Source organism: Buteo buteo, chromosome 16 (assembly GCF_964188355.1).
Source record: "Buteo buteo chromosome 16, bButBut1.hap1.1, whole genome shotgun sequence".
Taxonomy (NCBI): Eukaryota; Metazoa; Chordata; class Aves; order Accipitriformes; family Accipitridae; genus Buteo; species Buteo buteo.
In genome coordinates this window covers 21899913-21926028 of record NC_134186.1, presented here as the reverse complement: position 1 = coordinate 21926028, position 26116 = coordinate 21899913, and the positions used below count along the sequence as shown (strand labels likewise).

The 26116-nt window shown below is 40.6% G+C and overlaps 1 protein-coding gene across 1 annotated transcript in view; it reads left to right on the top strand.

Annotated features, from left to right (window-relative positions):
- Window positions 1-26116, top strand: part of KIAA1549L (KIAA1549 like) — a 140166-nt gene that overhangs the window by 88806 nt on the left and 25244 nt on the right. Inside the window, exons 13-17 of the mRNA XM_075048668.1 lie at window positions 4503-4693; window positions 8602-8729; window positions 10365-10388; window positions 19563-19741; window positions 21330-21547. Coding sequence (XP_074904769.1) covers window positions 4503-4693; window positions 8602-8729; window positions 10365-10388; window positions 19563-19741; window positions 21330-21547 — 740 coding nt within the window. The remainder of the gene's footprint in view (window positions 1-4502; window positions 4694-8601; window positions 8730-10364; window positions 10389-19562; window positions 19742-21329; window positions 21548-26116) is intronic.

Here is a 26116-nt window from a genome sequence, read left to right as displayed (position 1 = left end):
GCTAAAGGACAAAATGAGACTATAAATTTGTACATTGTTTTGAGCTGGCCATCATTATGGATGCTTTACAGCTGAAGAAAGTTGCTATTTAAAAAACTCCACTGCTGGTTGAAGGTACAGCACAGAAGAAACTTGGAAGTATTTTAATATTTTAATCCATAGCTGTCATTCCAAAAAGAAAGAGAAAGTTGAATTTTTACTTTTCCTGAGAAATCAGATTTAATCAGGCTGTAAGACACATGGTGAGGTTAAAACCTATTCAGTCAGGTTACATTTGCATCAGCCGTCCATGTCATCAGATGGGAGTTGCATCTGCAGAGCGAAACAATTGGTGCTGAGCTCCCAGCATCCACACTACACTCTGTTTCAGGAGATTTTCCTGCAGACTTGCTTACATTTGCAGCTGGAGTGCAGTAGGTCCACTTCTAGAGTGCATTTCCCTGTTTTAGTATATTTTGAGACTCCATAAAATTTAATTTAATTCATTATATGAGAAGTGATGCATTTCAAAATGAAAGCTAAATTGCTTTCCATTTAGTTTCAGAATGATGGCTCCATCAAAAAGGTTCAGCCAGGTCTAGTTTAGAGTATACGCTGGTATATGGACCATGGAACATAAATTTTGCAGCGGGACTGGGAATGGGCTAGTTTTGTTACTCCTGATTTCAGCATCTTTACTTAAAATAAGGCTAAGAAATGTATTTTGGGAAGATAATGAAATTAGGCCATTTTGAAAAAGGAAGAGTTTTAGCTTTATTTTCAATTCCAGCATTAGGGATGTCGGGAATAGTGGCAGTTACTTGAACTGCAATTGCTACATTTCATGCAGTTTGGCAACAAAGAGCTGATGAGCACATATCTGTATCGCATTTAAAATAAATATATTATATGTCATGGCTTAGAAAAGTGCCTGAGACTGCTCGATTAATGTTCTGTAAGTGGAGTCACAGCAGGGTGATTTTTAGTTTAAGCAGGAGCTTTGGTATTTTGTTTCCGTGTGTCTGAGACTTGCTGTTGAATCACTGGCGCAGTTTTTTGATACCTTTTGAATATCCAGCGAACTGTGTAGAGGGGAAAAGAGAGTATTATGGGCTACCCACAGCCTTGGCTTTCAGCCGGTTTTGTTTTCAGCGGTGCCATTGTGTGTGTCCGGATTCCCAAAGTCCCGTCCCAAGGGGACTGGCAGAGCAGAGCTGCCCGTTCATCACTGCGGTCTGGTTGCTGCTGGGAGCAGCGGGAGGCTGCGGGTCCCCACGCTCCGTCCCGTGCCAGCGGGAGAGGGTGCACGGATGCAGCGCGGAGGGGTCACGGGACATAAAATTTAGCCTTAAATATCCTTTTGCAGCTGGGGGAGGTGATGTAACGCACCAGCAGGGCTGCTGCCTGCGCCTGGTAATTTAAGGAATGACTTTTGTTGTTGTAACAGCCTGAAGGCTAAAGAAATGAAGTTTGAAAAATGACCTCGCGTACATAGTGTAGTTTATAGTAGCTTTCTTGGGAGCTGTGGTGCTGTTTCGATTTGCCTTAGCAATCAGGGACATCTGGACTAAGTTGCAGGGAAGAGGGGCTGTTACCATATATTTTCTTTTAATCGGCTCTCCAGTTGTAAAATTAAAAGAAGTATAAATTCAAATTGGTGAAATTCTGATGGGAATTTATTTTAATGTTCTTTCAATGCTGTTTTTATTTTGAGCAACTGTGTTTACTTTGAGGTTTTGGATAGATGTTAGCTTTTACATAGCTTGCTTTCTAATTCACCGCATGCTTCTTTAAAGGCTGTAATCTGATTTGTCACCTTTCCTTTCTTTTAGAGCATGAAAGAATAAGCTTGCAGGTGAACAGAGATAAGATCTGCAGTCTAAGTCCTGCAAGCAAAAGCAAATACTGCAGGCCATGAGAAAACAACCACTATCAATTTGATAAAGTGCATGGAGAAAAAAAAAAAAAGATCAGAGAAACTGTCTGTGTACATAGGTATACATGTAGAGGGGAGGAGCTGATCATCCTTTTTTTTTTTCTCCTTCTTTTCTTTCTTTTTTTTTTTTTTTTAAATACCAGTGTCTCTTTCATGATCATTATAAGGGAAAAAGTCCCAGAAACAGCTCCTTATATTCAGTGTGCCATTTGCCAGGCAATGTAATTTAATGGTCTCATCATTCATTTATTATTTCAAAAGCAATATTCAAATCCCAGTCCTTCGGTCTTTCTCAGTATTTTAGCTGTATTGGACATCTACGCTTGCAGTGCTTCAGCAGTGCCTGATCATGATTTAGTCTTGCCAGTTCCCTTCAGGGGTGGTAAAGCCATCTGCTCCTGTGGGCTTTTACAGAGCAGGGTTCCAAGATAAATTTTATTTAACGCAATATGTCCGCTGATGAGGATGGCTTTTTCAGCTCTTCCTTTATTGCAGTTTGTTACTAGACATGGTGGTAAGTAGAACTCACACTAAAATAATCCTTCATTTTCTTCCTTTGGCAGATCCGAGCTGGGACTCTGCAGAGTTCTTTAGTAATTCTCATGTTCTGTTGCTTCTGGTTTGGTTTTGTTTGTTTTGGGGTTTTTTTCTCTCTTTTTTTTTTTAAATAAGAGATGACGTATAAGTTGTAACTTCTACTCTTTCAAAGGCATGGAGGGAGAAATAACTGATTTAATCAGCTTTTCTCTTTTGATACATTTTGCAGAGTATCTGGGAGAGCCTTGACTAACACTTAACGTAGATAATAAGGTTGAAAATCACTATTTTGGTTAAAAATATTACTATCTAGGATGTGGTGCAGTAGTTCTTCCTAGCTATCCTTCACACAGCTTCTGCTTCCCCTTTCTTCATTCCCTTCCCTTTCTTCATTTCCTCCCTTGGTAGCTAACTTGGTGACTGCTTTTGTGGTACCCTGCCTTCGGAGGAGGGCAAGCAGAAGGCCCCGTCAGGGCTGATATCGTCATGACTTGCCATGGGGTGCTGATGGTGAATTGGCATTTCTCTGATATGTTGCATGTTCCATCGTGGTAATGCGCAGAGACGCCTGCTCTCCCAAATCAGCATTAGCCCAATTAGCGTCTCCTTAATGCACTGGAGCTACTTATCAGAGGAATACTGAAGTACATGAGCCCATTAGAAATCACCAGCCTCAGTTCGAGCAGGAGATTGGGAATGCGATGCAGATCCCCATAAACAAAAAGCATGTTTTGTTTTGTTTTAAAAAACCAGAAGACAGCCCCGTTATTTTCAGACTGAGACCGCCTATGAAATTTATCTGTATTTATAGCTATAGCCCAGATTTAGTAAGGGACAGAACAAGAGAAAATGTTTTTTCAGAGTTCATCCTTTTTCTATGCCATCAGCAAATTTTTTTATCCAGCTGATTTTCTTCTGGAACTAAAATATTCAATGGCGACATGACAGGAACCTGAGAGAGACTATTCAGTTATTAACTGTCTAATTCTGATGTGTTTCCAAAAGTATGTTTGAGGGTTAAAATCACTATTGCTCACCTTTGAAGGGTTTTATGGTGCTTTTTTAGCATTCTGTCAATAGTCTTTGTACTTCAGGAGGAGCATCCTTCCAGGTTTTGGTAAATTAATTGCTAGCCTAGCAAGAACATTTTTATGTATTACATGTTTTTTCCAGAGGTGGTCAGGAACTTGAGTGATTTATTTTTCATATTTTTTTTCCAATAGAAAATACAGGTTGTTTTTTTTCTTCCCCTCCCCCCTGTTGTCTTTTTTTTCCAATCGAAAAAGCAGTTTGGAAAGTTAAGTTTTGCTTAAACACTTTAATTTTTCTATTAAGAGAATTCACCTTTCGGTGGCTGCTTTGCCCAGAAGGCATGTGTCAATTCTGCTTGTTCCTTGCAGAGGCAGCAGGGAAAGCCGGCCGGGCTTTGGGGAAGGAGAGGCTGGGCACACCGCCCTCACCTGCCTCGCTGCAAGGCTCTTGCGAATGTCGCTTCCTGAGAGAAACAAGTGAAGTCAATAACAACCTTCCCAGTAGGCAACTGGCAAGCCAGGGGAAATATAATTTCACTGATCTGAAAAAGATCCTTTTCTGGAAAATGTTACCCATGAAACTTTGGTGTTTGCCTTTCTTACTTTGTCTTGATTTGGAATAAATTACTCCTACCCTCTTCAGAAACACAAGATTTTTTTCAGGGAAAGTTTTCCATTTTCTGTATGGTCTTATTTTTCTCCCTCCTAATTTTTTCTTCTATATGCTCATTCTTCCATTGTCTGTTAAAGGAATTTCTGGGGGTGTTATGGCAGGGTAAGAAGGGTTAGCCAAGATCAATTTTATACTAACTAATGACATTTAAAATATGTGGAATGGAGATCTCATCAGAAAATTGGTTGTTGTTGGGCATTCATATGGCAATCTACATATTTTTATTGTTGTTTACGTAATTAAAGAAGTTAAGGGGTAGTGGAAAATTTTATATTGAAGTGGAAATTTTATATTAGCATATGATGCATGCTGGAAATGTCTTTTTTTCTCCTGCTTTTTTTTGCAGCCAGTACAAGGCTTTGACTATGCCAAGCAGCACTTAGGTCAGCAAGGAGCTGAAGATGAGGTTTTACCTGTAACTCAGGAGACTGTTGTACTTCCACTTCCAGTTAGAGATGCTCCCGCCTCCCAGGAGAGAGAACTTACTCAGGATGGGAGCACCATCAAAACTGCCAAATCCAATGAAACAAGGAAAAGGTATGGACTGGCATGTTTCCGCATGGGGGTGGAAGAGGGTACATGCTGCTGGTTGCTCAGGAAAAAAACTAAGGTTTGGCACCCAGGCTCTGTGTGTGGCAGATGGTTCCTCCATGATGTATATTCTTGGCATAACGCTGGTCTGCGCTGGATGTGTAAGTTTGCTGCAAAATACAAGATAAAATAAAGTGAAGTCTTCACAGATTGTACATGCATAGAGGAGGTAAATGGGAAGTGGCTCTCGTATGCATGCTGGTGTTGTATGAGAGAGGAACCCAAATGACACAGGGGATCTGGAGCATGAACACCGATTATTTCTGAAATGAACCAAAAGACAGGACCTCAGCCACTGTAAGTTGCTGTAGCTCCCCTGACAGACTCTGTCATTCCAGAATTGGACCCAGTGTCTTCATTAGCAGAAGAGCAAGCCCTAAACATCCGCTAAATTATGGAAGACCTCTAGATCCAAAGCATCTACAGCAGGACAAAACTTTTGAGAGTGTAAGAATAGGCTAGATAACGTCCGTGTCTAGGGTAGAGTGTCCCAGGTTTGCAGCGTCTTCACAGGAAGCCTACAGTGTTGTAGGATCACAGATTAGGAAGTCCCCAGAAGCTATCTGGCTCTTTCTCTTCTTCACTGCAGGGTCAAATACACCCCTAACTCAACCTTATCTACCTTTTTTTTTAAAGTCTTCCAGTGGTGGGATGATCACAGCCTCCTCAAGCAATCTGTTCTTCACTACCTTTCCCATTAGGAAGTTTTACTTCATGTCTAGCCTCAATTATCATCAGAATAGCTGAAGGTCATTATTTCTTGTCTCAGTCATCTCAGGCAAGGAAAGCAGATTATCCCTTTATATCCTAGCTGTTTTGCATGCTTTAAGTCCATTTTTCTTTGACCCGCTCTCCTTTGAAATTAGACTGGAGCATCATCAACTTTTTATAGCTGAAGAATGATACTGAAGGGAAAAGAGAAAATTAAAACTGTTAGGTAAACAGCCTGAACAGAAGTAACAGTTGTTGCCTAGTTCACTGGCATTACACAGTCCTTGCTTCTTGAAGGGACTTCATAACATAAAGAAGAGTATCGGGATACTGCAGAGAAATTATATAGAAAATCAAGTCTTCATAGTTGAGTCGCCTCATCTTGTACTTGTCAACGCACCGTGATATTTGTCCGTTTGGAGTAACGGAAGAGCTTGGAAAGCTCGGCACAATATTGCTGTATGCTGTGACAGGGTCACGCCGGAGCCATCTGCAGCTGCAGGAGGCGTCAGCCCGCGTGGCGCAGGGCTGGAGGAGCCAGTGCTGCTGCTCTTCCTGGGGGTAGACCTCCCCATTGGTCATAAGATGAGGTTTTTCCTTACAGAAAAATGGAAACAGAAGGATCCGGAGCTGGTGTCTGGTTTGGTGTACTTCTCTGGTTGTATAGTAAATCACCTGGAATATGGAGAGAGCTGTCTGCAAGGAGCACCAAGAGAGAAGAGGAAACCAGCTGAGAACTCCCCTGGTTCCTGCAATTGCTTCGCTGGGTTTAGGTGTAAACTGTTGTTCTGCCCTTTAATGTCAGTGATGTGTTGTTCACACCATAAATCACTCGAACCGTGAGAGTCAGGTTATATAGCCTGTGCAACCAAGAAGCACTTGTGCCTTTTGAGTCTTCTGTCCTCTGACGAAATGACTGACAAATGGAAGATGACCATGCCACCGGCTGTCGTTGCTGGTGCTGGACCACCACAGGTTAAGCCTTTGCAGGAACTGTTCTTTAAAAAATGTTTTGAAGCCTCTCCAAAGCCATGTGTAAACACACACAAAAAATGTAAACCAGGCCTGTTAATTAATCCTATAACAAAAGTGATTAAGCTCTTCACTCAGTCCTTTGAATGAGTGCAGAAATCCCCCTCTACTAAATCTGCACAATTTTAAACAAACGCTGATAAGCAAACTTGATCCAGGAAATCACAGGAAAGTTATTCTCATTATAAAATGTCTTGAACCTTGGTGCCTTCCTAAGCAAATAACTAAGAGCTAGTTTTGCCTCCTTCAGGGTGATTACTTGAGTAAGTGAGAACATGCAGAATTTTAGCCTTTTTTCATTTCCAGGAGCTGTGTCTGGGGATGGAATTTAATGGTTTCTGAAGATGAAGAAATATTTCTTGACCTTTATGTATTTGCTCTTTCGTGCAGGCTGCTTTGCAGCCTGGAAAGGTCAATTTAAATCAGACCGCCATGAAGTGGCTGGTAACTAATCAGAATATCTTCTCTGATATTACCACTGAAGGAATCTTCACAGTTAACAATACGATGGCCACTTAAAAAGGATGACTATTTAGATCAGTGGCAGCGGAAATCATTGTGCAAGCTATCCATGGTTGCTCCTTTCCTTATTCCCAAGTGGAGCAGGTTTTCTTCAGGTGTTGGTCTGTCCCTGGATGAATTTTTTTTACTGGTCTGGGATTATAGATTAGCAGTGCCAGACAGGTTTATAGGGAAGGAATGCTACTTTCCAAGAATATTTGTTCTCAATAGAATTTCACAAGAAAATCCTCAGGCTGGGCTGACCTGAGCTGTGTTGCATGCTGAGTTCTCCTGAAACCCTGTAGTTGGAAAGAGCCTTTCTCAAATTATATATATTTCCACCTAGGTTGTCATCAAAAGAGAGTCCCTAAGGATTACTTTTCTCATACTTGTCCCTTCCTGTTCTGACCACAGTAAATGCTCTCTACTTACACCAGACAGGGCAGTCAGAACTGGAGGTAAATGAAAGTTTCAGGCTGGCAGTACAGTATTGGCAATAATTTACAGGATGGTTTTTACAGTTGTTTTGCTTTAGCACCATTTTCTGGATATAAAGCCATTGTGACAGCAATAGAACTTGATTTGATTTTTTTCTCTGTAAATGAAAGTCCTTGTGACCAAGTCCTTTTTTTTTTTTTCTCCACTGCAAACTCTTTACATTATCCTGTCATTGGCCATGACAATCCAGTGATTGCAGATAGGTGCATGAGTAACTATACAGGTCCTGTGGACACTTTTCATTCCCATTGTGGCAAGTTACACGTGTAGAAACAATGTGACACCATGTCTGGATGTGGAGGAGCACCAAATTTAGCATTTTCTAATTTGGCCTGCTTTTCTCAACATGTGCATTAGGATTTGAGTAATTTGCCCACCCCCAAAAGAAGAGAACTTCTGCTGAGAGCTTGCTCCCGGTGCAGCCCAGAGTTACGCTGCTAATTTCTGTTCTTGCTCCTCGTTGGGACTGAATGCTTGCAGCAGTTCTGCTCTGCCCTCCCTCCTCACCCTCTGCGGGGACCAGTTCCAGGGCAAGGATATGCAGTGGCTGAGTAAAACAAGCATTTTCTTATGAGTTTCAGCAAATAATGGTGCTGGTTAAACCAGGTTACGTGCAAAATGGAAAAAAAGGAGAATTTTCTTATCACATTGTGCGTGCGTATGTGTAAAGTGAGTGAGTGAACTTTGCATTGTGACTGACAAAACAGTTGAGTGTAAATGCAGGCTAAATAATAATGGAATTAGTTTAGCCATATACACAAAAACAAAGGTCTGCTTTATTTTAGCTGTATAACTGACACTGAATTGATAACAGGATTTTTTGTCCTCTGCAGTGCCGCTTCTGTCATTGTGGGGGTTGTGCATGAGAAGCGGTTGCATTCGATGCCACTAAGATGCCTATCGACCCCAAACTAATAGAGAAGTCGTGTTCTCCTACCGTCGCTCTGTTCCTGCCTTTACTGTGTTTCTGTGTGCAGTTTATATTCTGTCTCCTTTTGGTACAAAATCAGACTTGAAAACTCAGTGATGCAAACTGTGCGAATGAAATAACCTTGAAATAAGGTTTATAAGGAAGAACTCACCGCCTCCCTTGTTGCTATGGTTACTTGCAGCCGGTCCCCGAGTCAGAACGGCTCCATCATCAGCAACGGGTCGGGAAAGCCCAGCTCTGGCCGGAGTTCTCTCCAGAAAGTAATGGCACCGCAAAAAGTGACAAAAGACGAAGGAAGGAAAAGAAACGGTGAGAAGTGTGTCTCGGTGAAAGCCGCTTGCGGTCGCCTCTGTAGCCATACCCACGCAGGCACTAACTATGTTGAATCCATTTTCCTATACCTTCCACAGTACTTAGGCATTTTCTGTTCGTAGCTGGTTGTTTTGGGTTTTTTGGTGTTCCCCCCCCTCCCCCTTTACTGCTATAGCTGTTTCTTAACCCCCCATGAAGCAGTATGGTGTTTACTCTTTGTGTGGGCCTTTGCAAGTTTTCTTTCTTTCTTTTTTTTAATTTATTTTAAATACCAGTGAACTAATGAAGCCATGATGCTGCTTAGTAGGTGGACAGGGTTTACAGCTTTTTTTTTTGTGTAGAATCTGAAGATACTTATTTCCATTACTGCTGTTGCTAAGCTGGCCCAGATCTGATGAAGATGAATTAATTAGGTAAAAATTAATTTGAGAAAGTGCGAGACGTCCAGAGCTTTAACTTTCTATCTTTTATCATCCTTGTCATACCTTTTTGTTATTAACACTTACTGGCAGCTTTTCCTGATGCACCTAGGATGTTACGCTGGATGTTTTTTACAAGCCCTTGGTTGATGGTGGCGACCTTGAGACTTGAGATGTATCAGGAACATCTGATGAGAGTAGAATTCAATCCCCTTTCTTCCTTGCTTTTCTTTTGTCTGTCTCTCTGCTTATTTCTTCTGAGTTACAGCTTTGCTTCCATAGCTATATTTTCCATATGAATAGAAAACACTGTGGCTGAACCAATTGATCACTTTGCTCTAAAGGGAGGGAATTAAACTGGATGTGGTCTCATCAGATTCTGTCATGAACACAAGTCTGTAATTCTTCTTTGTCAAAAATGGAAGTGTGGGTGGAAGGACTCGGATAAAAAGAAAATCTTAGTGTAGATCTCTTCTCCTTTCTCCAGTAAATCGCCTGAGTAACCTCTGTGGAGCGCTCTGATGGCAGCCCTGGTATCACATCATATCATCTCTTGATGATCATTATGCCTAATACTAAAGTGTCACACAAAGGCTTTGCTGCTTTAGCAGGAATACAGCGTGATACAGAGACAGATACAAAGCACCAGAGATGGCCTCTGTTACGTACAGCAAAATCATTCAGCGTTTTTTAAGTGTCCTCTGTTCTTTCCATTCATGTACCATAGAGCATTGCATCTTGTGGGGACCATATAATTGATATAACTCTGTAGTACTCTGTTTTTAAATCAGCTTCACTGAGATTTATGCGCATTTGCAAATTCAGACAGAGAAGTGAAGTTGTTCATTTTCTTTTGTTATGTGTTTGTCACCAGTACTGCTTTCTTCTGACAGACCTGTCACTTTACTGATAACTCCAGACCTGTAATAGTAAGTATTCTGACTGGTCTTTCTCAAAGAGGTCTTTTTTATAGACAGCATAACAAGATTTCATGGTTCTAAGTTTCAAGGGTCGTAATTATTTTTTCACTGTTTCAAATGTTGCTCATTTTATGAGACAACAACATTCATGGTTTCCAGAGTTAAAAGCTGTAATTTATGCTGGTTTTTTTCATCCCTACCCAGGAAAGCCAATATTCAAAAACAGTGTCAGGTGGCGTTTACACATGTAGGCAAAATAATTTAGTGAAGGTATTTTTGTTTTGTTTTGTTAGGTTTTAAATCTTCAGAGAAAATTGGTAAGAACTCCCAGTTTCTTTGTTACACAATTGACTAACACCTAACATCCTTTCTTCTGATCTGGACTGTAGTGTGTTTCTAGAACGTACACATGCTGCTTCAAGAAATCTTTCAATGTAGTATGAGAGAATACTGACCCTTTATTTTAAATCTTAATTTCATTATAATTTTAGCTTCAACTTTATGCGCTTTTCAAGTTACGCTGGAAAACCAATAACTGCTTTATTTACATGTTTATTTTACCTTCTGTCTTCTGAAAGAAAGCCTGAATAATGATGTAACTTAATATGGTCAAGGTGCTCCTTGCCTGAAGCAGCTAAGTGATTTCTAGTTCTAGCGCCATAGGGAAAACATCTCCAGCGTATACTCCATTCATACTATGTATTCTTGTCATTTGTTCCTACTGCATGCTGGCACCAAGACTTTGAGCTCCTGGGGCAAAAAGGAAGAGCAGTATTTGCCATTTTAAAAGTAGTAGTACTGCATATATACAAAATATGGGAAAGAGATAGGCTTTTTCTGTCTGACTATTCTGGCTTCGAAGGAACCTGTGCGTGAATCACCTTATTTGCAGAGCCCTCCTGGTAGACTTCAGCCACTTCTAGAGGAACTTCTTCACTTGACTGCCATGGCCCTATAAAGAGTTGCCTGGTAGTTTCCAGGCATAGATATGAAAGGGAATAAATACATTGTTCCCTGGTAAAGAGATGGGGAATTTTTACCTGTAGGTGTATCTTTTAAGATATGTTTAGGAGAGTTTCCTCATACAACCCTTTCAGAACAGCTTCTGAGAAGGAAGGAAGACGTGGACATGGGAGATGAAATGGCCTCCCCCTTACCAGAATTACAGAGCTGGCCCCACATTTATTCTTAAATGCATGTGCAGATGTGTTTTTGACTTCTGAGTTGCATGCTTCCAAATGCCCGACGAAATTAAAAAACAAAAATCAAGGCACCCGTTACTTTTTGTCACAGAGCTTATGCTTTGTTCCCCAGTGCTATGATTACAAACACTGTTGTCATCGCTGATATTTTGTTCTTTTTGCAGGGTTTTCTCTTTATCCAGCATGATTAGCATCAGTAGAATGTGTTGGCTGTTTTTCCTTCCAGTTTAAGAAAGAAGCTGCTTTTCTCCTAGTTTGTCTGAACCTGCTCCAGCTCTCTAGCCTGGTTGTAGGCTGACGCCTTTAATGCGCATGTCAGCAAAAGCAGCAGCATATTTTCTTCTCTGAAAAGCAGCATCTTTAAAATTGGAATGAATCCCTTGATGGTCACATGTTTGATTTGGGGACTCCAAGTTAGAATGGCTCATTAGTTGCCATAGTTACAGACCAATTTTAGATTCTATTTCTTGCTGACATTTAGTTACACGGAAAAATGACAGCACTGGATGTTACCTCAGTACATAAACTCTATATGGCTTGTATCAAAATTGACTGCAAATGGAGTGTGTGAGGGCTGAGAGTGAACAATGTGAAACCAGCATAGACTGACAGGCTTGGCCTGAGGACCTGATGTTTTGGAGGATCTGGAGAACTCTTTGGCCAAGCCTTATTTCTACAGAAAACATGAATAAAATATCTATTTGTATTACAATAGTGATAAACTTTGGTAAGATAATTGCATTTTTTCCTTTTGTTTTTCTTGGAAGACACTTATTAGTATTTTAATAGGAAGTTTCCTTTCTAAAAGTTGATGAGTTGTGCTTTCATTTACTTTGGGCACTTAAAAAAAAAAAAAGAAATTAAGCCCTTTTTTTTAAAAGTGCCCAACTGCATATGTTAGAGGATTGTGAGATGAATGAATCGGCCAACAGAGGTACGGGCAATTTCCGAGACAGGTTTGTAAGACAGCGTGGAAGAGAAAAACAGGATATTAGCACTTTCACCTATCATTTTATCAGGCCAAACATCATTCAGGGAGAAGCAAATGGCTGAACCCACACATACTTGAAGAACTATAGCAGCCTACAGTAAAACCTTTCCTTTCACCAGCTCCTCACAAAATGAAGCCAGTCAAAGTTATATAGGTTGTTTTTCCAACTTTAAGTACTTGATCTTGCAGCCTTCCCATTACCATCTTTGGGAGGGCATGATTGCTTGTTTGCTTTGCGAAAAACAAAAGCTTTAGTTTGCTAGCAGTTCTTAATGAAGCCTGTGTCTCCATACCTTTTGGGCTGAGAACTTGTATAGTTGAGCCCAGTTTTGTACGTGAACCTCATCGTCACAAAAGGACACACATCACAGGTGGAGATGCACAAGCAGCATTCCCAAAGAGTCAAACTTCCTTGTGTAAGAAACCTTCCTTTCCTCCTCCTAGGAATCCCAGCTGGAACACTTCTTCTCATCATCCAAGTATTTGGACATTGTCTTTAAAAATAGATGTAACTTTTCAGAAGCCATTCAGTCAAGGGCCTCACTCCTTTCTAAAATATCGGTCTCTAAGACTATAATTTTCTCTGTGCAGGCAGAAGCTGTCACATAAATTTTTAATTCTCTTTTCCTTTATTCTTCATAGGGATATCTGAAAATCAGGTGTCTGCAGGAACAAAGTACCGGGGAGGAAAACTTAGCTGTATTATTGGCTTAGCTAAAATCAAAGGGATTTTTGGATGTAATTCAGCTAAGCTATGATATACTGCCTCCTTTATTCTACAGAAGTGTGGGCCACCAGTTTTCACACTGTCTGATGTGGCTCAGCGTCAGAGCCAGCTTTTCTGAATTTCTGAGCAGTTGTCTGTAGTGACTTAAATTAAAATGAAATATGGCAACAGCAATTGAATCCAGTAGCAGTGATGTAGCAGTCTGCTTTGACACAGAGTTAGCTGGAGGATCTGGTGTATCCCAGCAAACATCCAGCACCCTTCATCTGCCTTTTCTGTGCTGGGTGGGGTGAAATACAAGTTAGAGTGGAAAGGGCTTCATCTTGCCAAATTTTGATCTTTTAAAACTGGCTACCTAACCTGACCAGGTAGGCTCTCCAGTGACTCCAGAGGGCCATAGCTAATTGGAAGAGATCTCTCTGCTCTGGAGGTACTTGCCTTTCTCTTTCCAGTAAGGAAGGAGCCCAGACAACTGCATTGGAGCATCTGGGCAGATTTGAAGTGAGATGTTTCCCTTTCATGATGCCTGTGTCTCTGAAAGGCTGAGAAATCAGAGTGCTAGAAATAATTTATGGTGCAGAGAGAGGAGTCTATTCTTTTCATCATTTATTCCCTCATCCTGAAGCATTAGCTTCATTTGCCCCACAAAGGGTGTTAGTGGGGATCTTGACCTAACTCTTCACCTCCTCACAGTAAACTCCTAGGCTTTTTTGGACTAATTTCTTGACATTTAACCATGGGGGAGAAGAATCCACACATTCAGCTGAAATGTCTTATATTGGTACTAGTTACTATTCTCCTTGAGCCTCCCAGAAGCTTTACATGTTGATTCTTTTTTTTTTCTCCAAAGATTTCAGCTTGTGTGACATAGGCTGATATTTCCCCATACTGTTTCCATTTCTGCCACTTCTTTTTCTTGTGTGTGTTTGTTTTAAATATAGAGAGCATTGTGACCCTGCTAGCATCCTGCTGGTGACAGTGAACCCTTTGTTTCTTCAGACGTAGCCAATAGCATTTCCCACCGCTTTCCCCACTTGGTTTTGGTTTGCAAGAGGCAGCCAAGTGTTGTAACCTATTCTGTCAACTTCTGAGCCATGTTTCTGAGCCTCTTCGCACTCCTACAAAAGCAAAAGGTGCCAGTGCTCCACTGCCTCTTTCCCCAGTGAGGGAGTGGGAGAAAACGAGCACCTCCAAGCTGCCCATACTGCATGAGTGGGGCCACCCAGGTGCTCTATTCACAGGCGTGGTAGAACTTGCGTAGCGTAAGGGGAAAATACTTTGTTTGGCCTTTTTTAGGTCAGCATGGCTAACCCAGCTTGGTTTGTTTTGTTTTTTTTTTTTAAGCCAGTCTTTTTGATTGCTTTTCTCATGGCAAGAAAATACCTTATTCTACGTTGCTGAGGTGCCTGTTGCAGCAGACCTCTGAAGGAACTGGGATCTGCAGGTGGTTGCACAATTAAGTATTTTTTGATTCACGTCTGCCTTCCCCTCCGGATGAGTTTTACTCTGCCACTAATTGAGTCTGACAGCAGTTCTCATCCAAGCAACGGTGCAAAGACTGTGTAGATGTTCGTGCCATCAGATCCAGTGGCAGTCTGGGTGTTGTGATCTTTCACTAACATGCCAGCATTGAAGAAGACAAATGTACGGTTTTATTGTGCAAACAGAAAACTATTTCTGCAAAGCTTTTTTAAACTCACAGAGCACTACTTTCTTAAAGAAGTGGCTTCCGTTGTAGGTTCTCATGCCTTCCCTATCTTGTTGGTATAGTCATTGTCCTTGTCAGTTAAATATTTTTTTTTAATTATTGAACATGTTTAGGATGGTATTACAGAAGTGCCAGCCAAGAAAAGGGGCTGATGGATTGATTCTCTACAAACATTATGAAATACATGGTCTCTTTTTGAAAGACTTTGATATTTAAATAGATGAGGCAGATGTGGTTTGAGGAGAAGACATAACCACAGAGAGATATTCTTTCTTCTGCTTATAAGGACAAGAAACCTTCGTAGAAAGTGAACGAAATGAGCAGCTAATAGAAGAGTAGACACCCCATGCATATAGTTTCATAAAAACCCCTGCAAATACCAGTTTAGAGATCTCAAATGACCTGCTCAGGTAACTCTTATTTCAGGATCCCAGGCAAAGCCAAGACTGCAACACCTCAGATACGTGGCCTGATATTTAGCAGATTTCACCTATGAGAAAATAATATCCAGGAGGAATCATGAGCTGCTTCCATTAGTCTGTAAGCCATCTGCTTCTCTGAAAATATAATATTTGTGCTGTTCATGAAAAGCTTGGAATTGCACTGTCTCACAGTTGGGTGTATTTTGGGAAGGGTGTGTGTGTGTTTACATAAGTATGTTTTCTGTTACACTGCAGTATCTTATAGAGAGGTATTTCAGTCCTGAATAGGTTCAGATACTGATGTTAGGAAACTTGTATTTTAGTTATAGGCTTATAAAGTCCTTCAGAAGCACATGGGGTTTTATTGCTAAGAGCTCTTGTTCATACCTTCCTGGAGTTAGCCAGCTGACAAATAAAATTATTTACATGATGTTGAAAATTTCTAATTTTTTTCTATTTAGAGAGAGTTTCTCTAAAATGAAAATTATTTCCTCATTATTAATTTATTCATTCAGGAGTCAGGATTTCTGTTTGAAATACTGATAGGCAGGCACTTTCCTAAGGAGATAGTCTTTTAGATCTGTGGCATAGTTTGCTCTTTGTCAAACTACAGGTTTACACTATAGGTATGTTTGCATTCCCTTCATACAAAATAAGTCTTTGAAAATTTTTAATGCTTCATTGAATGACCTGAGAAAAGGCAGAGCATGTCTGCCTCCTTGCGAGTGTTTCCTAGGTTTTGGCTTTATGCGTTTTTCTCCATTGATGTCATTCTTTTTTCTGAGGACTTCCAAAATCAGTCAAATGGTTGCTTCTGTGCAGGACAGCACATATCTTTGTTTCAAGTATTTTGCTGTAAGGTTACCTGATCCACAGGTAACTTAAACTTCCTTACTCTTTTTTTACAGGTAAGTATTTCAGTCCTCCTTTTCTTCCTTCCAATGTACTTTGATTTGGGAGAGGGGAAGAAAGACAAGGTGGAGGGAAAGAGAGAGGGAGAAGAAGTCTTGTGCGGCCTTCGTATTGAAATCTTAGGCTGACAAAGTATAACTTTTTTTTTTTTTTTTAATATAAATTAGTAACTAGATAAAACCAGAATATTCTACCTGGCTAATTGTATCTTAACGGTTCCAAGCTAGAGTTCCACAGCCCTGTTGCACTGGCTGGGGGACTGGTGGCACCAGTGAGTAGCCCCACCTGCTGGCATTGCCGGCTGGAAATGGTGCAGAACTGCACCGAAACTGGAGGTTAGCATCCCTGAAGCAGCTTTCATCTAGCAAATCTTGTATGCTAATAGCTGTAGTGATGTGGAGATAAAGCTTCAGTGATGGTCCTGCTCTTCAAAAACCCAGTGCCATGCTGATCTTCACTGCAATTGGCACTCAACCTTAATAAACGATTGCTTTGGTTATAGCTTCATGTACTTCAGTCACAGGAAGATTAGGAGGAGTAATTCAATCTCAGTGGATCATATGGCATGAGATATCTAGCATGAGGTGTTTCAGAGATGGGAAATTACTGTTAAGTAGGTGATTAAGTCAGTTTTTTGACCTTTTCTGCCGCCAAACTTCTAAGTCTCGCTATATGTGCACGTAGACAGTGCAAACGAGTAGAACAATGAATCCATAATAATGTTGGGATGCATCTGTTTAAAAACAGCAATTAAAAGCATCACTTTAAGTCAGTGTTGCTAATTATAATAAGCAAGTGTGCTTATTTTGAGTGACTGTAAAAAATATCTGGGCAGTTATCTGAAGTTTCCCGTGTCCGGCAGTTACTCGCCCAGCTGAGGTGTTTGGATGGGTGCACTGGCCCGGGGAAGGGATACACAGCAGAAACAAACACTCCAGGACTCCCAATTTTCTCTGGTTTGTTTTTCTAAAGTTTAGAGGTTGCCGTGGTTCAATCGTGTTACAAATGCTTGCTGTAAACTCTCTCAGAAAGAGATGGATAGGAGCAAATAATACAACTCCCACAATACTTGCTTATGGTTCACTGCCAAGGCAAACTATAGCAGCATGCCAGTAACTGCAGATCACAGATTCTTTATTACTCATCAGTGAAAAAAAGGGCAAGGGAAAAAAACTGCTTTTATATTATAAATGCCAATTAATGAACAAATGCTAAGCTAAGGTGGAATAGACTTCCAATTTTTAGTCCCATTTGGCTATTAATTCCATGCCAATAGCACTGCAGGAGATGTGCTCACCAATGAGAGGGCTGATACTGAGGTTCCTCTTTGGTGTTAGCGTACCACATCAGAAGTAGCTGTCATCTGTGATTCCTGATTTTCTTTACCCTCAGTTTTTCTTTTGTTTAATGAGTCTTTGAACCAGAGGAATTCTGTTTAATTAAGCAACTCTTGGTTTCTGATCCCGAAATGAGGTCTGAGGAGACAACCCACGCATCTGTAGCTCATCGTGCTCTCTGCGGGTGCCTGGAGATCACTGCTGAGGTCTCAGCAAGCGCCGTCTTTCTGAAACACTGGGGTGGAAATGCAGCTGCTCTTCTTGGTGCTTTCCACTTGAAGGAGGGTACACAGAGCATGTTTGGAAAGAATGATGTTTTGCAAGTTGATGCTTAGCCAGGGTTTTTGGGCATGCCTGGTTCGGGCAAATGCTGAGACAGGCGGCAAAGGAGAAGGGATTCTACAGCTTCTTGGTACTTGGACTGCAGATGAAATACTATCCAGGCTCACCTAAGCTGTAATCATCATGAGAGACCATCTTTTTTGGTGAAAAATACAATTCAGACAACCTTTTTCTCTCTTGGAGATAGTCATGTCATAACGGAGGTACCTTCTTAGGGTAGTGTGGAAGTTTTGGTGGTGAATTACAGACAAGACCCATCTTCCAGAACTGCGTCTGGTGACTTACATGAGAACTGAAATGATTCAAAATGCCCCCAGGGGAGAACATCTATGCTTCACTTTTATACTCACTGTAATGTAAATGCCTTCCTGTTGAAGTGCGGTCTGTGACAGGCAAGTATCTCTTGGTTCATCTGATTTTGCTGGTGTGGTGTCCTGGCGGCGTGGTCGTCAGTGGGAGTCTGGCAGTTAATTTCAGTGAGCCAGGCTTGTGATCCGCTCGCTCCGGTGAGCATACGATTTCAGAGTGTTTGAACAACCCCAGGAGGGATGAGGGGATTTCAGACCCGCTAAAGACTCCATCGTATTTGGACAGTTCCGTGGAGCTGGACAGACAATATTTAATGATAAAGTGATTTAACCCATATATTTCTAAAAAGCTCAAGTAGTGTCAACTCCAGACCACACTGAGTCCAGACAGAAAGATAATAAGCTTACTCAGTGGGTTCATATTTTATGTTACCACTGTCAAATATTTTCTTACCAAAATCATTTGCTGTCTAAACTGCTGAGTTTATACAAGTCCATTGTAATTTGTGTAGTGATAAATATTAAACCAGAGTATATTTTCAGAGGAAATAAATTTAGAGCAGGCCTCTCTGTTCTTTAGCAGAGGATCTCTGCTCCTGTCAGTTAGGAGATGGAGCAAACATTCTTCCTTCTAGTAGCATAATTATTCAAAAATGTTTGCAAGGATCTCTTTGTAGAATTTGTGCTCGTGCTTTAGAGTCATTCTTTTATTCCAAAATGAGGATAAAAGGTTTAAGATTGAACAGCTTGACAAGGTGATGTAGGTTTACAAACAAGATTTGGAGGAGAAAGGGCCCGATTGTATGTGAAAGTTATCCATTTAAATAGAAATCTAAACCTAAAGATGCTTCACCACACCATTTAATTTTAAGGATTTTCAGAACCCTTCTCCTGTCTTTTAAGAAATTTTAATGGTTAACTTTACAGCCACCTGAGGTACTGCTTTGCAAAGCAAAAAAACCCCATAAACTTGGACACCATCAGTTTCTTAAGCATGTTTTAACACACAACACTAATGCTTTCATTTTAACAGATGGCATTTTTAGCATTAATAACTTTTGCTAAAATCAGTGGGTTTATTTTTCAAATTTTGAGAATGCCCATGCTTTTGCAGTATCAGACACCAAAAAAGCTGCAGTCTTGGGTTAGATCAGGTGTAACTACTGATGCCTTGGCATGGGGAGACATATGTGTGTGCACGCATATAATGTCTTTTCCATGTGAAACCTAGGAAGACATGTACTTTGACTTTCATTGTCATTTTCACACAATTTTCTGTGTCATTCTTTTTCTCCTTTTCTTCCATCTTATTAGTGCAGATTGGAAATCAACCTTCTTTGGGGGAGTGCCAGATAATCCTATGAATGCATAAAGTTATCTGTAATCTAATGGGATTTTTTTCCAGTGTAAAGGTCTCCCAGGTCTGCTGCTTGAGTGTACTGAGCACATCATTAATCTAAAGCATGTGCTCACGGAACTTCACCTTGAACATGCAGTAAAAATATCTGTGTCTTTATGCTGAATAAGTCTGATGTGCTTTAGTGCCTGTAAGTGATGAAGAGGAAGGAGGCATTCTCTTTGATAACATCGCCAAATCTGCTATTGACCCCTTCGACACCTCTTCTGGATCGGTACAGCTGATAGCTATCAAACCTGTGGCACTACCTGCTGTTCATGCTGCATCAGATAGGAGCCAGGAATCTGCCATCATTAATGGAGAGGTAAGGACTCTCTGATAATGTCTCCAGCTGTCTCCTTGGCTACATTGACAGGTGGAACAATCTTAAGCCCGTTAGAGTTGAGGACTGGTAAGAGCTTTTCACCCTGATGCTATATAAAGTCCCATTAGCATTGCGGGCTCAAATCTGAGAATTTAACATCTGTCCTTTGACAATGCACCTATGAATGCATGCAACCTCGAAAGAGGAAATTTTTCTATATTCCTACCTTCCCAATATCCTTCTTTCCTATCATATTTGTTTTAACAAAATGAGTAGTGAAGACAGAGAGCAGAATAAGATCTTCGTCTACATGAATTCTGCGGCTGAGCATGGAAATGTATATAGATCGTCTGGGTGCCAAGCTGCTCCTTATGTACTGAGCAACACATCTCATTCAGAGCAAGAAGGGATGCAACAGAGGTGCAGTTATTTCCTGGGAGCAAAGTGGGGATGGCATAAGCATCTGATCCAGGTGCTGGCCAAAAATCACACTTCAGCTCCAATACTTGTATGATTATTCATGTTTTTATGTAGATTTAATCAAGACTGGTCCATTTACAAAGGACTGAGGCTTTTATATAGTTGTTAAACATGATGGGGACAAGCTGGAGAGGTGTCTTGTTTGCAAACTCTCACTGCAACAGCCATGTAAAGATCAGCCAGAATCTCCCTGATGCTGTGTAAAAGCAACAGGGAGGGCTGCTGCCAGAGACCCAGTAAAAGACAGTGTCATCAGGCTTCCCAGGTGGGCCTGCATCAGAGCGGTCTGTCATGCTCCCTTTCGTACTTACGTTTTAAGCCCTCTTGTGTCTCCAAACTCAGAGAAAGGTTTATCTAGATTTCAGCATCTATTTTCTGTAAGTCAACAGGATGGCACTCCTGGTACTCTCAGCTCTCTTGTACATACATTTCTTGAAATTTGTGAGAAGACTGTAGAATTTGACTCTGGAAGCACAAAGCCCGAGTAAATTGCTCATTTCCATGTAACTGACAATTTGAAGCAGGAGGGAAGTTTTCTCAACACTTAGGAGTGTCCATGGGATCTGACCTGTACCAGGTCTGACCAAACAGCCATTTATTTAAGGATCCTGTCTCTGACAGAGGCCCATAACAGATTTGTAAGGAAGCATATAAATAAAAGGAATATATGATGATATTTCACCGGAATTCTTCCCAGCCATCAGTGGTGACTTATTTAAGGTTTTGTGTAGTCAGGAGCTATGTCTCTGTACTTATGGGACCCTAGAAGAGTTTTCATCGGTGAGTTCTCCCTGTGGTGCTCAAAAGCAAGCACGGTGTTGGGTCACGACAATTGGCTAACATCATCAGTGTTTTTCTTCAGTGGGTGTATCTGAGTCACTGTTGTAATGGTACATAGTTTTTAGGCTAAAATTATTTAACCATCTGCCAAGCCATAAAAATGCAGCGACTCTGTTCACTTGCAGTTCCTTGCTGCTTACAGATGGCACGGTGTGGTACAAAACACGCTCTGTAAAATGACACATGCAGTGCATCAAACACAGTCTGACAATATTGTTTGGAAGTAGCCAGCCCAGCACCATCCTTTAAACGTCTTTTTGCCTTTTAGATGAACAAGGCTTTGAAGCAGAAGTCCGATATAGAACATTACCGCAACAAACTGCGCTTGAAAGCCAAGAGGAAGGGGTACTATGATTTCCCTCAGGTTGATAACAACAAGGGGCTGACAGAGAGAAGAAGGATGTATGAGAAAAACCAGAAAGAACTTGACCACATTTTGGATCCAGATGCAGATGTCTCGTCTCCGTTTGCTGAGCCTAAGAACAGGTGAGACTTTTTATATGCAGTTGTTCATCTGGGAGGACAGTTGATGTCCAGGGGTTGTAGGGAATCAAAGGGGCCATGCTTAAGGAGCCAACTGTTTGTTGTATGGTCAGCTGGTCCCTTCTACTTTATGGAGAAAATTCATATAACCCATAATTATTTATGAAGGTATGTCATCTGGTAAAGCTTTGCTGTGGTTAAAAAGAAAGAAATGAAAAGAAAAAAAAATAAGGGAAGGGACAGTCGCAAGTTCTTGTGAGTCATTTTCCAAGTAAGGTAAATAAAAAAAAGTGCTAGTGATGTTTTTGGTAATACTGAGAGTGGACTTAAGCCAGGAAGTTAGCATCTGAACTTGTTCTTTTGCAAAGTTCAGTGGTGGTGTTATTTTGTCATTATTTTTATCTGAATGTAAGTATTGCAGTAGACATAAGATAACACAACCAGTACGTTGTCCATGTATTTCAGCAAGTCCTGCGGGGATAGTATCTGTAAGGTTGTGTCTGTACCTGTTACTGGTGATCTTCCTGTGCCTTTAACGGAGAAATTCATGATTTGCTCATCTGTGACGTGAAGCTGGCATATTGTATAACGGTACTAATGTTTGATTAACACTCCCCTGTCTCTTGAGGATGGCACACCAGTAGCATTCATTTCCCCATTTTAGAAACGAGAGGGGAGTGTACATGCTGATTCTGCCTGCGCCTGCTGTGGGTGGGTGGACCTGCTCTGCTGCTGGCACTCTCTGAAATGCGAGTTGACACACTGAAAAGAGGAGATCACACCAGTCCTACCCCAGGAAAGGCACAGTATGCAGATTCTGCTTCCTTACGGGTGGTAGAGGTGTGAAAGATTATAAGAGTGTGTTTGCCATTGCGCCTCACCCCACAAGGGCTTTGGTTCTTACTGTAATCAGGGACCAGCAGCAGTTGATCCATGAGAGGAAAAGCGATACTGAAATACATTTCCTCTGGAAATGGCCCTCATGCCTGGAGGTGCAATCTTGCATCCCATCTCCTGGAAAGTTCAGACCAAAGTTTTCCTATAAGCGTAAATCATGATTGCAATCAAAGCGTTGGTGGTGACACAGTCTTTGCACACAGTGCAACTTCAGCAATACCCTTGGGGTACAGAGATGAAAAAAGACTGTGATGGGAAATATAAAAGCAGTGTTGGCTCAGAATATGGGCAAAAGCTGTGATGAGATGAACTTCTATAGGTCTAGAGTTAAATGACTGAGGGATACTGCCCTTGATGGGCCGTTTCCCAGGGTTGCACTGGTCAATGAAGAAAAAAGATGCTGACTTAACTGTATGTTATGTCCTCGCTGGAGGGTCTGGGGCATCATTTCCTCATGCAGTTTTCCAGTGAGGGAGGAATAAATTGCTCCAAGTGCACTGAACAGGTAAGATGCTGAACCCTCAGTACACAGGAGTCTGGCTCTGTCTGCACAGTCTGTCCAGAAGATATAGATGGAACAGCAGAAACATTGATATGGCTGTGTGCTGTACATACAGTGAAGGACTGAGGCATTATTTTGGATGTTTATTATGTGTCGTATGCCATGTAGGAAATGTTTAAAACATTACACATGAAGCTTTAATGCTAGCCATCTGCTTTTTGTTAAATATACTGATGTTTGTTTGTTCATGTGCCAATGTGCTGAAAGGTCCCAGAGTACGTTTTTTCCTGCATGTTTTCTGATGTGTTGTGTAAACCTGTCAAAGTCTATTTGAGATGGTGATCACTGGCATGATATAAACTGCTCGAAGGCAGGTATACTGCTGCAGAGGAATGATTTCATTGTGTAGCTGAACCATAAAAGGCTGACTGCCAGATTTACTTGTTAAATATATAGTCTATATCCCTACATAGGAAGAGAGAAGAACCATTTCTGATGCACTTCCTGTTAAGCCACAAAGCATTTAATGAACTTCACGGATGTTGCAGATGTTTGCAGACAAACCAATTCCAAAGACTATGCTAAAATTTCCAGTCTAAGACCTGGAAATGAACTTGATATGCTGCAACACACATGACAGCATTATTGTCTTCGTTTTTCTAACTAAAAATAAGATGGTTAAAATGGCATACTGCTGGAGGAAAACCTTGAATAAGACTACAAGGTAATGTGGGTTTTGGTTACTGATAAATGAATCAATACCCTTGTATGTCCATAATGAAATAAAATTGCTTTTAAAGCAACCTAGGTTAGCATGAAATTGAAAAGATTTGATTTCTAACATTTTCTGCTTTGAATCATTGTTTATATCATTATAGTTACAGAAATTAAAAACTGATTTTTTTTTTAATAATATCACTTAGGAGTAAGTCAAAGGTTTCAAAGTTTCTAGGGAAAAGGTCTATTCCACTCTTTTCTGTTTTGTATATATTCCACTAACTTAAATCGCATTATTACAGCATTTTCAAAATAGATCAGAAAAATAAAGATGCAGTTGATTACATTACTCAAGATCACCTTTACATTTTGAATTTGTTTTAAATTGTATTTAAAAGTGATTTACAAAACTAAATAATTTTATTTGTTCAGGAACAAACAGCTTTGTGCTCTTAGTACCTTTGAGTCTTCTGTACCATAAAATCCATGTTTTAAAATGTTCCAGTTGTGTTCCCAGAAGGCACTTGCTAACCCATTTGAATGCCAGTTGTTAGTGTTCATACCTCCTTTCTCATTAGTAAAACTTTCTTAAATGAGCTAATTGGCAATCTCAAGGCAATTTTTAAGACCCTACTGATGATATGCACTATTCTGGGATTTTCTTTAATAGTTTGTAATCAGGTCAAGAATTTGCATGTATTAGCTATATATTTGAATCCCTTAGAAAATATATCACAACTGCATCAACTGAGTATTTATGGACCTATTGTAAAACATGCATGAAATTTTAGAGACCTTTAATGTAGGAACATAAAGACTGTCAGATCTGATTAGCCTTGGCATAACCTAGTTCCCCGTGTAATACCGACAGTATAGTCTTGGAAGAAATAAGATAAGACACTTTAATTTATTCAATATTATTTTTATAGGGAAATTTATTGCAAAACCTTCTCTTGTCTTCTGCTTTGGCAGTGCATTTGGGACTTTCAAACATGCATGGAGATTTGTGATTTATAGTCACACAGAAGTTTTTGAAAGTTGCCTTAAAATTAAGTACATGCCTGAGTACTTAGTTTAATCAGAAGTGTGAAATGATTATTTTGTTGTCCTACCTTTTATCCTGTCAGAACTTGTAAATGTCTGTCTTTCTGGATCTCTGCAACCAGTTTCTGCTGCTCTAATCTGTCAAGGCAAAAAGTTCTGTTAACCAAATCTGCAATATCTGAAGAACTATTTCTTATCAGTGAATTCATTTGGACTGTGTTGTCTTTTCATTTCGTTGATGGTTCTTGAGATGTTGAACCATGAAGTCTTTATAATTGCTGAATGGAACAGGTTACTTCATGTGGTTTCCTCTTATGTCACTTACAGAAATGGTCCTAGGCTTTTCAATATCTCAAATATTGTAGTAGATCTCTTTGTAATTGGTTCAGGCCACAGGCTCACTTAACTTTAATACAAGCATTTTTTGGCCTTCAGTCAGATCTTAGCACAAGATTGCATTTTCTCTCAAGTTACCTGGCAAATGTAGAAGAATGTCGGAAAAGTCACCCAAGTCGTCTCCCTTCCATAGCCCCCTTCCAAATTTCTGCTTTCAGCTCTTCTCTGATTCCCACAAGTTGCAGTCATGGCTGAAAGGCTGTTGTGCTCTGACTGATGTTTATTGCCTTTGAAACCCTCCCTTGCTGTAGCCTCAAAATCATCCCGCCACTGTTTTGAACCCCCTACCACAGCAGCAATCTTTTGCCAAGATTTGATTGAAGGGCAAAAAATGCTTGCCATTTTTGAACTTTTCTAATGTAAAAATGTACTTGGATGAATGTGATACACTAAGGATGTTTTTACTTTCACATGAACAACTGAGCAAAAAAATGTTGTGGACACGCAAATTTACTACAACTTTACTACTTGAGTAGTACTAGCTACCCAAGACAACCGTGGGAAAACAAGGAATGAGTGTATGTTTTCAGTCAGTCTGTGAGGGTTAGTTGAGAACTGCTGGCTTCAAGTGCCAGAGGAAGGGACAGTATATCCCGGCAGGTATGGAGAGTTGTCCATCTGACCGAAGCGCAGACGCTGAAGAAGCAGGTCACTTCAAAATCTGTGTCGTTACACCTTTGCTATATCTCTTACTATTGGCTGCTGAGCACAGCGACCAGGGCTGGTCCAGCGGGCCCCAGCTCGTGTTGGGGATCCATCTGATAGCATGACACAAGTATTCAGGTGTAAATCTTACCTTGCACATGAAAGTGTGAATTCAGACATAATCGTGCAACTTCTCTTACTTCATGATGGACATTGTCAGGTCTCCTGTGCAAAATAAGCAACGCGCAGACACATTAGATGACCTGATCTACTTCCAATATTTTGAATGGAATAATTGCACAAAGCAGAAAAATAGCATAACTAGGCAAAGATAACTTGATATCAGGCTCTAACAGCACTGTAATTACTGT